Genomic DNA, 13,339 nt, shown 5'->3' on the forward strand with positions numbered 1-13,339 from the left:
AGGTGAGGGGCAAGAGATTTTGTGATCTTCAGTGTTAGTGACAGTGTGTAGAATTGGCACAGAAACTTAAAAGCAGGTTCACTTAACAATGTGAATGACAGTTGAGAATTTTCCTAAATTTCTCTCCAAACACTAAACAGGCAAATAATTGAGGCATTGTAACTTCAAAAGAAACAGCTAGATGCTATCATTTTGGCCTGAAAAATGCAGTTTGCAATATTTTTCTGTGTTTCTTCCGTGTGCTCCCCTCAGAAATCTCCCATTGGGAAGATGAATTAATTGGTTACAAACTTGGCACTTCTATTTTAGTCTCTCTAATAATGAATCATAGTGACCATTTCAAAGTAAGCACTCCACCCTTGCATGAGTTATCTCAGGTTTATTTTGTAAAATGTAATGTATGAATATTTTTATATATTGAGGAGAAATCATTTCAACCAAATTGTTTCTAAAGCTAATATCAAAGGTGTCAGATTTGTTTGACCTGCACTTTGCAGACATGAATGAATAGGCAGCTGTCATGCAGTGATATGGTTACTGTTGTCATGAGGTAAAAATTAAATATTTTTAAACAGATCCTCCAATTAGGAAGAGAAGATGCAGAGACACGCGTCCTTTTCATTGAAGCTTTTGCTACTTTGGGTCGCCTGGACAACATCACCTTGTTAATGGGATTCCACCCACGGTACCTTGACAGCTTTCTCAAAACCCAACACTACCTGATGCAGGTGGATGGTCCGTTGCCATATCATTATCGACACTACATTGCAATAATGGTGAGTCCCTTCAATAGCGTTGTTCAGGTGATGCATGAAGTGTACAATTTTCTGTTAACTCAGATGCTTAGAAAAGAGGAATTATCCGTGACTTCAACAGAAGAGCAGCTATGGGAATATTTTATTCCTAAGACATAAAAGCAAATGTTGACGTGCGTGAGATCAAAACTTGAACACTGATGTAATTTAAAAATTTTCGTCCTTGTTTTCAAGTCCCTCCATGGCCTCACCCCACCCTGTCTCTGTAATCTCCTCCAGGACCACAGCCTTCCAAGATAGAAACATAGAAAAACTACAGCACAAACAGGCCCTTCGGCCCCACAAGTTGTGCCGAATATATCCCTACCTTCTAGGCCGACCTATAACCCTCCATCCTATTAAGTCCCATGTACTCATCCAGGAGTCTCTTAAAAGACCCTATTGAGTTCGCCTCCACCACCACTGACGGCAGCCGATTCCACTCGCCCACCACCCTCTGTGAAAAACTTCCTCCTAACATTTCCCCTGTACCTACCCCCCAGCACCTTAAACCTGTGTCCCCTCGTAGCAGCCACTTCCACCCTGGGAAAAAGCCTCTGAGAGTCCACCTGATCTATGCCCCTCAACATCTTATATACCTCTATTAGGTCTCCTCTCATCCTACGTCTCTCCAAGGAGAAAAGACCGAGCTCCCTCAGCCTATCCTCATAAGGCATGCCACTCAGTCCAGGCAACATCCTTGTAAATCTGCACTCATCTTATTCTGGCCAATCGTGCACCCCAATTTTAATCCCTCCAGTTTTTCTGGCCGTGCCTTCACTTATCCAGGCCAAGCTTTGGAGTTCCCTTCCTCCTGCTCTCTGCCTCTCCACCTCACTTTCCTTTTAAAAAACACATTTAAACCTACCTCAACAACCAAGCTTTTGGTCATTTGACCCAATATCTCCTTATGTGGCTCGGTGTCTTACATGGTTTTATAATTCTTCTGTGAAGCACCTTGGGATATTTCATTGTTAAAGGTGCTATATGAATGTATTGCTGTTGTTATAATATAGACGCATGCATTGCAAAGTCCAGCTATTTTCCAAATACCCTTGTGATTTGTCGTCTTCTGACAATGCATTCGGCCATGAATTATTCAGCATAGCAAAAAGTCCATCGAGACGTGGCTCGATTTTCAGCTCCTTTCTCAGTAATACTGCTTATGGTGAGGGTAAGGGCCTTCCACCCATAGACATTTTGGATTCACATGCTTGAGCCTTTCCATTGCTGTCATTCACATGAGCAGAAGTATTCTGCACAGTATCAGCAATGTAGATAATTCAGACTTCTTTACAAATGCATACATACACACAGGCACAACTTGCTGCTTCAGAAATAGGCTGTCAGTGTCCCTGTGGAATCATCAACCCATGCCAGATCTAGCTACTTCCTTCACTGGTGGGATGAATTTAAAGCCCAAGGAGCACTTGGTAATCAGTTCTGCTTTAGACTCCAGCACTTCAAATGAGCACCATAGCTGTCAGCTACCAATGTGACTTTTCCTGTCTTAAAACTCCAACTAAAGTGATGCATGGACTCTTCAAAAAGAATGCCAGTCATCTACATGTTTTTCTTGTTATCCATTAATAGGCAACAACGCCATAGAAACATTGGGATGAGAAACAGGAAGTTGGAAATACCAACTAGCAATGCAAACCACGACAATAATTCACTGCTTAATTTTCTTCCCACCCGAGCGTTTTTATTGATGATAGCTCGCCCACTCCTTGACTGCATTAACATAGATCAGTCTCCTCGGTGTGCAAAGTAGCTTTGGAATTGCAGTACCCACCAATTTCCAAAGTGCACTTTTAATCCGGGCAACATATATGCTTATATCAGGCAAACTTAAATTAAGCAACAAAAAATTAAGACCAGCTTGTTGTTTATAAATCTTTAAGCTGTGAATTTTTTCAGTATTCGCAGTACACATCTTTCTTATATTTTTCACATATTTATGAAGGCACAAAAAGGGTGAAGAAAGGCTATTGGTGCAGTTTGTACAGTGTTTTTGTTAGTTGGATAGTGTGCCATCCTCCTTGTTCATTAGGAACGCTAAATCAGAAATGTTATTCCCAAATACGTGAAAACACTTTGAGTTTACTTTGGATTTTGGTGCAAGTATTTTACAGTGGGGCACAAGATATTTTTGTTAGATTTTAAAAAAACAAGGTTCATATTTATGTTCAGCATTTTCAGTTTTGCCAAAACTAATTTTGTTATTTTAGCATGACGAGCAAAGTTGCAGTAGGATAACTTTTTAACAATGATGTAAGATAATTTGGTAGTTATGACAAATATTGTTCAGGGAATAAATTAACATTTGCGCTTTTTAATGGCATTTAGAACATTAAGCATTGAACTTCTGGCTTTTATTTTTAAACAGGCTGCAGCTCGACACCAGTGTTCATACCTTGTAAATCTCCATGTTAATGACTTTCTCCAAGTTGGTGGGGATCCAAAGTGGCTAGCAGGATTAGAATCCGCCCCTCGGAAGCTTCAGACTTTAAGTGAGGTGAATAAAATCCTGGCTCACAGGCCCTGGCTTATTACCAAAGATCATATTGAGGTGAGTAACCCTTCGATTTCTGCTTGCATTTGAATTTCATCTACCTGCCTGCCACCCCCTGCCACAAACACACTTCTATCCTCTCTCCATTTCATCGTAAATATTAATCTTGCCAGTCATTAACATTGCATTATGAGGCTCACCATTTCCAAGGTCCCTAACAACTACCAGACTTGATTTATTTTTAATCTGCTGTGCTAACCACATTTCCCTGTCTTGTCTAACCTCCTCTATGAAACCACTTCTGCCTCTCCCTCCCTACTCCAACTCAACTTCTCCAACATCCTGGCCTTCTACCCACCAAACGTTTATCTTGTTTGACGTGCTTATCACATACTATTTTTCTGATACCGTCATTCCATTAGATCCCTGATCTCCTAATTTCACAGCTTCCCTAGTACAGCACCCAAATTTGAGCACTCAAATGTGCGTGACTGTCCTGATTGACTCAAATATGGTAATAGGTAAACAACAAAAAAATGCAGTAATAATTTGTCTAGAGCCTTTGGTGTTTGAGGCATGACTCATTTTCAGGCTGGTCTTGCAAGGAAAAAAAGGTGAAGAGTTTTTGTGTTGGAATTCCAAAGTTTCAGGCTGAAAAACACAGGCACCAGTGGTGGGCCAAAGTGAATGCGTGATGCATGGAATCTTAGAATCCCTACAATGCAGAAGAGGCCATTCAACCTATTGAGTCTGCACCAACTCTGGTAGGATGTCTTACCCAGGCCTTCTGCCCCTTCCTATCCCTGCAACACCATACGTTTACCAATGCGAATTCTCTTAACCTACACATCTTAGGCCACTAAGGGGCAATTTACCATGGCCATTCCATCTAACCTGAACATCTCTGGACTGTGGGAGGAAACCGGAGCACCCGGAGGAAACCAACACAGTTTAGGAGGAGAATGTACGAACTCCACGTTGTCATCCAAGGCCGGAATTGAACCTGGACCCCTGGAGCTGTAAGGCAGCAGTGCTAACCACTGTGTCACCGTGCCGCCCATCAGTCCAGTTAGATGAATTAAGAGTTGTAGGAGGGTTGTCGGGCTGGGGAGAATACACATATGGAGGGGTGAGATCATGGGGAAATTTAAACGCATGAGAGGGTATTTTAAATTTGAGGTTGTCTTGAACCATGTGGTATGGCAGTATATGTGAATAGGACTTAGCGATATAGGCAACAAACTCCTGGAGGAGCTCATGGGTTTATCTTCTATCCAGAATTGAGGCTTGTATGCTGCCTCAACACCTGTGCTTCTGTAACTGTAGCTGGACCTCTGACCACTTTCCACCAGAGACCAAAGTAAAATGCCTTCAGACTGGAGAGTAGAAGATAGGCTTTTAAGGACATCCTAATTATGGCTGCCTGTAGTTAAACCACACACAATTCCACTCCTCTAATGCCCTTATTCAAGCCATTTTCAATTGGCTCACCATTTGTCAGCAGATGACCTTCCGAGCTCTTCATCTAATTAACCTCCCTTCCATCATATTCTTTTCTGCTGCCTTGTCCAGCCTAAATCATTACTGCACCCTCTGCATTCTATCTTTAAACTATAGTTGTGTTCTCTGGCATAGTTTTCCACCAATGTATTCCCACACTGTTCCCTCTACTCTTTAGCCCTGTCACGCCTCTGCTCCATCAGCCAGATGCCAATAAATACATATCACCAACTTTTCCCACATTTTGATACATTTATGCAGCACCTTTACTGTAAGCTGTAGTTCTCATTTTTTTGAACAATGGTTCATGGTGAAATTTCAGATAACAATTATAACTTTAAATATACTGTTAAACAACATTACTTTGTGACGACTCTTGCTTGAACTTCACCTTGAGTTTTTCCAGCATTTTCTGTTTTTATTTTGTTAATAAGTCATTTGTAAAACATTTCTGAGACGGGTTGAGAATGTGATGAGATGCGTTATTAATGCAAATTTGTTCCCTTTTCCATTTACATCCCATTCCGCTGCCAATTCTTGGAGCATTAACTATTCATAGAATGCACCGTAGTGTTGAACAGGAGTTTTACACTATAACTTAATGCAGATTTCATTAAGTATGAGAGAAAAGAATGTATTTTATCATAAATTTGAAAAAAGTTAGTCACTAAATATGATGGAAATATTTCAGATTTTTCCTTTCTATTGATTGTCAACATAATGTATTTCCTGAGGAACGAAACCAAAATATCAGAACATTAAATTTAGCAGTGAAGCAGTACAAATCAATTTAAAGGGACCAGAGAAACATGAGAGAGTTTGAGGGGGGAGGGTTAGAATTACAAGAAGCTGTAGCTTGTGGCAGTATCATTCATGTAGTTCTTGTCTTTATTTCAGAAACTCCTAAAAGCTGAGGAGCATGGCTGGTCACTGGCCGAGTTGGTACATGTGGTCGTACTGCTCACTCACTATCATTCTCTTGCATCTTTCATATATGGCTGTGGTATTAATCCTGAAATACATTGTGATGGAGGCCACACATTCCGACTCCCCTCCGTTGGTAGTTGCTATGTATGTGATTTTACAAATGGCAATGATGCTGTAGATGATCTACTGAATGGCCAAGAAAGAAGTGAAGTAAGTTCAAAAATGTTGTCTATTTTCTCATTGCATGCAAATGAATAGACCCAAGCCAAAAGTCCATTTAGATTATGGATTTTTACAATTAAAACTTAAGTTAAAGTTTATTTATTAGTCACAATTAGGCTTACATTACACTGCAATGAAGCTACTGTGAAATTCCCCGTCGCCACACTCTGGCGCCTGTTTTGGGTCAATGCACCTAACCAGCACGTCTTTCGACTGTGGGAGGAAACCGGAGCACCCGGAGGAAACCCACGCAGACACGGGGAGAATGTGCAGACTTCGCACAGACAGTGACCCAAGCTGGGAATCAAACCCAGATCCCCGGGGGTGTGAGGCAGCAGTGCTAACCACTGTGCCACCGAGCCGCCCCAGTACATGAAACTCCAGTAGATTTTGTGAGCATTAAGAATACAGGAAATAGTTTACTTCTGTGCATCGGTACTGTAGATAGAACACACCTGCTTCCTTGTAGTGTGTGAATGAGTATTTATCAGGTTAGTAAAAGTTTTTTTTCCCCAACCATTGCAACCAAAAATGCAGAGGGTTTTTTTTTAAATGTACTAACTACCTATGCACATTAGTAATAAAACAATTAAAACAAAATTGTATTCTTATCAAAACAAAGCTTGGTGATTTCAACTGCAAAGTTGAATGTCATCAAATAGTATTTAATCACTTATTAGAATTATGTAGGCAATCTTTTTTTGAATACAGTGGACATGTTTATCTTTAGCAGGGCACAGAAACTATTTGTGAGGTGGAAGCTCTGATGGAAAAAATGAAACAGCTGCAAGAATGTAGGGATGAGGAAGAGGCAAGCCAAGAGGAAATGGCAACACGATTTGAGAGAGAAAAGGCAGAGAGTCTCTATGTAGCACCAACAGGTGAGAATCAGTAATGTCCGTGGTGATTTGTGGTCACCTTATTTTAAATAGTGTTTATAATTAATCCCATGGTACTGATGATTTTACTCTATACACAGTAACAGTTTGCATGTAGAAATGTTAATGAGAAAACATGTATATGCACTAGATATAGATATTTGGAGCAGCTATATCCAAAATAACATCAGTGGGCTATGTGGAATCCCAAATCTTATCTATAAAACTCCACAAACGGTGTTTAACTTCCAAATTTCTAGTTTCTCTGTGCATTTGGCGAAGCGAGTTCTTGTCTCTCCCATTTCATTGAAGGGCAGGTCTTAAATGAAAAGCACTTTGGAGTATACTGCCTGAGATGTATATAATACTTTTTAAAAAAAACTTTTTGCTGTTCTGTGAAACTCCATTGTCTACACTATAGGATCCATTCATAAATGAAGTTTGATTCTAAACTTTGGGGTAGTGAGGGTCTGTAATGCTAACTGGGGAAGTGAATTCCATGACAATTGAATGGCCGCATCAGTCTCTGCTTTTTGTTTCTACTCCAGAAGATGAAGAATCAGTGGATACAAGGGAGGTTTCTCGTCATTTTGAAGATCCAAGCTATGGTTACAAAGAATTTCCCAGACAGGGCAAACAAAATGTGCCCACGTTTCGAGCTCAGGTAAAATTCTAAACTTGTTCTCCGTCTGCTCTATGATGTGCCAGTTTGTTTTGCTGCAAGAGTTTTAGGATGTGGGCCTATGTCCATGATTTCTTAATCTAGTCACATAATTGGAGTGAGCTGCTGAACTAAATCTAGTTTATTCCCTCTTTCTCCCTCATGGACTTTTCTCCTAAAGACGGGGTAGAAAAAAAATCAGTCTATATTAGAACAACTTCAAACCTCCTGAGTGATTTTTTTTCTTATTCCCAGATGTAAGGGACTGTTCAGAGTATTAATAATAAACAGTCCATAGGAATCATCTAAGATAATCAAATTGCAAGTATTGTATGGCTTCATATTGTTGATTGATGAGCCGAATGGCAGGGAGTAGCCATAGATGCACTGGTGTGTTGCGGTGCTGCTTATGATTATGATGAATGTTGCACAGAAGAATGGTGCTGCTGGGATATGTTGGGTGACATATTTATTAACACTAATGTGAGATGGGCTGACATTCTCGACTTTCAGATCACGAGTCTGTTGTTAGAATACTCTAGGCAGATCACCAACTGATTTAGCAGGGGGACAAATGTCATCTTATTCCAATATCAAATTTGTGGTAATCTGATATTCACCATTCACAGTGGGTGCTAGGTTATAGTGTTGCTATTGGTTAAGCCAATAGACCTGGCCTCTAAATGTTCTGCCATAAATTTCTTGCTGTCTTGTATTTATTCATGAAATTGCTAAAATGTTAATTGCAAATCTGTTATATTTCAATCTTTGCACAGGATTATACCTGGGAAGATCATGGTTATTCCTTAGTTAATCGTCTTTATCCAGATGTCGGGCAGCTGTTGGATGAAAAGTTTCAGATTGTTTACAACCTGACTTACAACACTATGGCGATGCATAAAGATGTTGATACCTCAATGCTCAGACGGGCCATTTGGAACTACATCCATTGCATGTTTGGAATAAGGTCAGTTTATGAAAATTTGTGTATAGTTCTAACATAGTAAATGATTCCATGTAATTAATCTTCACAATTTATTTGTGACAGGTATGATGATTATGACTATGGTGAAGTTAATCAACTGTTGGATCGGAACTTTAAGACTTACATAAAAACTATGGTCTGCTGTCCAGTGAAGACTACAAAAAGAATGTATGACAGCTTCTGGAGACAATTCAAACACTCTGAGAAGGTATGAAGGGCTTGTACTAAGGTGGAAATTGATTATTTCTTACCCAGACTATTTACTTTTATAGGTGGCACAGTGGTTAGCACTACTACCTCACAGCACCAGGGACCAGGGTTCATTTTCAGCTTTGGGGTCTGTGTGGAGTTTGCACTTTTCCTCCGGGTGCTCCGGTTTCCTCCCATGCTCCAAAGACATGCAGGTTAGGTAGATTGGTCATGTTAAATTGCCCATTAGTGTCCAAAAATGTGCAGGGTTACAGGAATAGGATGGGGGGTTGGACCTGGGTAAGATGCTCTTCCAAGTCAGTTCAGATTTGATGGGCCAAATGGCCGCCTTCTGCACTGTTGAGATTCTATGGATTTCCAAGTTCTTTCACCCATTGGATTATAAGTGATGTGATCTGATCCTGTTGCAATACACATTTTCTCAACACGTTGGTTCAGTCTGAGAAGAGCAACGTTAATTTAGATAGTCCTGCGGTTTACTTGTTAATACAATCTACCCTTAAAGCCTCCCCTGAAAAAGTAGTCTTTTAATTTGAGTATTGTAGTTATTTTCATAATACTGATGTCAGTTAGGACCTTCCAAATTCACTTCCCAATGTCTAAAGCCATCAGATTGGTATTTCCTGTTTCTTTCTGAAATTTAAACACTATGTTTATGATAATGGTATACAATATGCCTTTCAAGTTGGTTTAACATTTCCAGACAATATCTATAAATGTCTAAGTTATGAGAATATCTAGGTATTACAATTGGCTAGCGCACTGCTTTACCTCTGGAATCTGATAACACCTACTGATTGTGTGGTATCTTTTCACTCGGATCCGGTAAGGTTAGAGTGCTACAGTTGGCCTCATTGTCTCTAGGTTAGGGATGAGAAATTTTCTTGGCGCGCTCACTCCAGTTTATTATGCAAGGATCTCTGCATCTGGATCTCTAGTGCGGACATTTTTGCATTCTACCTCGATGCCTTTGTAGTCAAGTGGCCTGCTGACAGACTTTCAAACTTCATGTAAAAAAAACATTGCATTTCTCCAGCACTCGTGATCTTGAGATGTCAAGGTTCATAACAGCTAAGCTTTGAAATGTTGAAAAAAATATAAGAGCCTAATTGATTATGGTATCAGAAGACAATTGGTGTGTGGAACCCTTGATGGAAGGGGAAAAAAAAATAGTTTTGGAATGGGAAGGAATAGAAAACCTTAAACTTATTGTTTATCATTGGAACTATAATTTTCCTAGCATGTGAAAATGATCGAGTTGGATGTGTCCCTCAGACTTTCCTTCCTCCTCGATTCAGTTTTAAAAACCCAGATTTGGTGTCACCTTAAATGTTACTGCCTTACTTTCTATTGAATTGATTTTGTTCTCCATTATGGGTCTTGGCTGTTACCCTGAGTTCTAGAATCATAGAATCCCTACAGTGCAGAAGTCTCAGTGTAAAAGGAAATACCCCATTGAAATGAATGGCAATGGGCGGCACGGTAGCACAGTAGTTAGCACTGCTGCTTCACAGCTCCAGGGACCTGGGTTCGATTCCCGGCTTGGGTCACTGTCTGTGTGGAGTTTGCACATTCTCCTTGTGTCTGCGTGAGTTTCCTCTGGGTGCTCCGGTTTCCTCCCACAGTCCAAAGATGTGCGGGTTAGGTTGATTGGCCATGCTAAAATTGCCCCTTAGTGTCCTGAGATGCGTAGGTTAGAGGGATTAGTGGGTAAAATATGTAGGGATATGGGGGTAGGGCCTGGGTGGGATTGTGGTCAGTGCAGACTCGATGGGCCGAATGGCCTCTTTCTGTACTGTAAGGTTTCTATGATTTCTATGTTGATATGGAAATACATTTTTTTTCTTTCAGTTTTAATTTTTAATGTGGAGTTTGTCTTTAAAACATGCATTTCCTTCCTCTAGATTCATGTGAATTTGCTTCTTATGGAAGCTCGAATGCAGGCAGAACTCCTTTATGCTTTGACGGCCATTACACGATACCTGACATGAAAAGCCTGCACTTTCCTAAGCATCCATTCTCATTGGAGGAACTGCCAGTTCATTTGAACCAAAGTAGGCAATTACCCATAAATTCCATTGTGCCATAACATACATCATGAGAAAAGTGTTACCTCTTGGTGCACTGTGGCTCTGGACCTTTCACAGAAGGATTAGAATGGAAGACTGTGAAGAACCAATGTGCAACCTGAGTATGCGATCACCTGTATGTGTTCTGACAACACAAAGTAATTTCTAACACTTTCAATGTCTTGCAACGATGCAACAAGCTATAAGCTCTTGTCTTTTTAGGCTAGGTTATAATGTGTGGTTGCTGTAGGTAACTGGAGTTGGAGGAGTTAAAAATAATAATAATTGGGGTCTGGAAGTTTTGTGCCTCAAGAGTCTTTTTTATAGTTGGAAGTTGATGGTGCTGCTATTCCTGCCAGTGGATTGCTGCGATCACTGGCTGCCTAAGTTTTGAGCTAAGACTATCAAACTGAATACTGCAGCTACCTGAGCCTGCACTGTGACAAACTCCAGTGACGAGTCGCAGTTTGTGAGACAATACTGACATTTATAATTGTTAGAATTCTAACACATCTCTGTATAACTTTCGGAATATGCAAGTATTTCTGAAACTTGTATTTCTGCTGTAAAACAATGCAGTGTGATTTTTTTTTTTACATTTCGTTTCGGAAATTGGTGAAGTAGTGATACAATTTTGTTTTACCCAAAGTATTGTCTTGAGACAAGAACTGTACTTTTGAGTTTCTCTGTCTTCCTTGCAAAACTCACACACTGTAATGCGTTGTGCATGTTTTCTATTGCAGCATCTTGTTATGTTATAGCTATTGCTATTTGAGTAAGAAGGTTCAGTTGCCCTCTGGCATTGTGAAAGTTTTCTGTTTATGAGTAGCTTTGTCTGGAAGCATGATTCTCGATGACCGAACAACAGTCTTCAGAATTACAGCACAAACTCCTAATTGTTTTTTTAATGTGATATTTTAACCATTAACAGCTTATCTAACAAAGCTGGAAATGTTTTGTTTACTGATGACCAGTACTTGATTCAGAGTATCAGCATGAAGTCTTTTGTGTTTTCATAGGTTTTTCATCAACTTAGTGGTTGTAATACAAAATATTAAACTTGTTTTTAAAAAAAATAAATGTCGTCATTGACATTTCAAATGAATGAAATCAAATTTGTTGACAACATGTCTGTTTCAGTAAAGTACCAAAATATTATTGCTGTTAATATTTAACAGATGCATTGCGTTCTCTCAATTTGAACTGTGTAAAGTTATTTTGGATTGTGGAGAATTGCACTCGGAATAAATACTCTTTCTTGAAAATCCCAGTGGAATTATAAAGTCTGGGAAGTCATTATATAAAACAAGAAACATGTTTTCACCTCCGCATAGGTGTATACACTGATAATTATGAAAATGTAGTTGATAAACAGTGAAAGTTGCCCTCTAGAAGCATGGGAATATGGCTGTGCATGAATTCAAATAGGAGGATTTTGAGGTTCTGCGAATGTTCTCTCCTCATCTCTGGAAGAGGTAAACCTAGGAAGTGAAATGATTTGGGCTGAAAACCCTTAATGATTGTTGTTGGCCAAAGATTCTCCAACTGCCGATCAAAGACCACATTGGGGAATATTCTCTATATATTTTCACTGCACTATCGCAGCCTGAAGCTTCTTCTACCAGCTGTATGAAACTGCCATGTGAAGTTCCTCCCCACTGCTGCTGAGAACTTGACTAAATAGAGTTACATAATCTATATGCAGAGTGCATGGTCTTCTCATCCTTTGCCTGGGTAAGATGCTCTTTCGGAGAGTTGGTGCAGACTTGATGGGTCAAATGGCTGCTTCCTGCACTGTAAGGACTCCATGGTACCTGCCTTTGTCTCTGATCCATAAACTCTATCTCCCTAACTTTGTTCCTGATCCCTTGATTTCCTTAACTAACAAAAATCTACCAATCTTCAAAATTTCACCTGACACTGCATCCACAACCTTTGAGGGAGTCCATTTCATAACCCATTGTGTGGAAAATGCTTTATGATCAACTAAATCACCTTAATGAATTCAGTACTTCAGATGGGAGCTGACCAAAGCCCTTTACAAGTAAGGCATCAAATAAATTTATGGCATAAGAGAAGGCCATTCAGCCCATTGTCTGTGCTGGTGATGATCCACTGATACTACAGGATAGAATGAAAAATGAATACTAAACTCTTTGGTCACCATCCCAGATTTACTTCAGCATTGTAGAAGAGCGAAAGTATTAAGATAGTCATCATTTGCTCTCTCTGAATTTGAGGGTGATGTTTACTCTGGGTCGTGAGTTTCTGCCATGTGACTGAACAGGCTGATTCTCGACCCACAGATGTTTGGACACATGAGGCAAGATGTGCCATGAGTTGGTTGGATCTGGAATGCTGGATTTGCTTTCTTCTCTGCCACTGCTCTGATTAGGATGTTGCGACTCAAAGTGTGATGCAGCTTGATGGATAAGTTGTTGCTGTTTTGAACAGTCATCAACATTAATGCTGCTGTGCTTCAAGAAGGGTTAGTGTCCTCCCTGAAATGTTTACCATTTGAGTTGAGAAAACAGGACCTCGTGGGAAGATGCTTTTTTGGCCACCCAGGCACACTGCC

At 40.0% G+C, this 13,339-nt stretch overlaps 1 protein-coding gene across 11 annotated transcripts in view; it reads left to right on the forward strand.

Annotated features, from left to right (window-relative positions):
- sesn1 (sestrin 1) overlaps positions 1 to 12,031 on the forward strand; it is an 87,695-nt gene extending 75,664 nt beyond the window's left edge. For 4 of the 11 annotated variants that reach the window (XM_078212371.1, XM_078212375.1, XM_078212378.1 and 1 more), the window contains exons 3-10: positions 576 to 776; positions 3,184 to 3,366; positions 5,707 to 5,946; positions 6,689 to 6,839; positions 7,385 to 7,500; positions 8,274 to 8,464; positions 8,546 to 8,690; positions 10,597 to 12,031. In XM_078212371.1, coding sequence (XP_078068497.1) covers positions 576 to 776; positions 3,184 to 3,366; positions 5,707 to 5,946; positions 6,689 to 6,839; positions 7,385 to 7,500; positions 8,274 to 8,464; positions 8,546 to 8,690; positions 10,597 to 10,683 — 1,314 coding nt within the window. In that variant the 3' untranslated portion in view covers positions 10,684 to 12,031. The remainder of the gene's footprint in view (positions 1 to 575; positions 777 to 3,183; positions 3,367 to 5,706; positions 5,947 to 6,688; positions 6,840 to 7,384; positions 7,501 to 8,273; positions 8,465 to 8,545; positions 8,691 to 10,596) is intronic. The other 7 variants (XM_078212373.1, XM_078212377.1, XM_078212382.1 and 4 more) reach the window with 3 other exon arrangements.
- Positions 12,032 to 13,339: the final 1,308 nt, after the last annotated feature.

This window comes from Mustelus asterias, chromosome 5, assembly GCF_964213995.1.
Source record: "Mustelus asterias chromosome 5, sMusAst1.hap1.1, whole genome shotgun sequence".
Taxonomy (NCBI): Eukaryota; Metazoa; Chordata; class Chondrichthyes; order Carcharhiniformes; family Triakidae; genus Mustelus; species Mustelus asterias.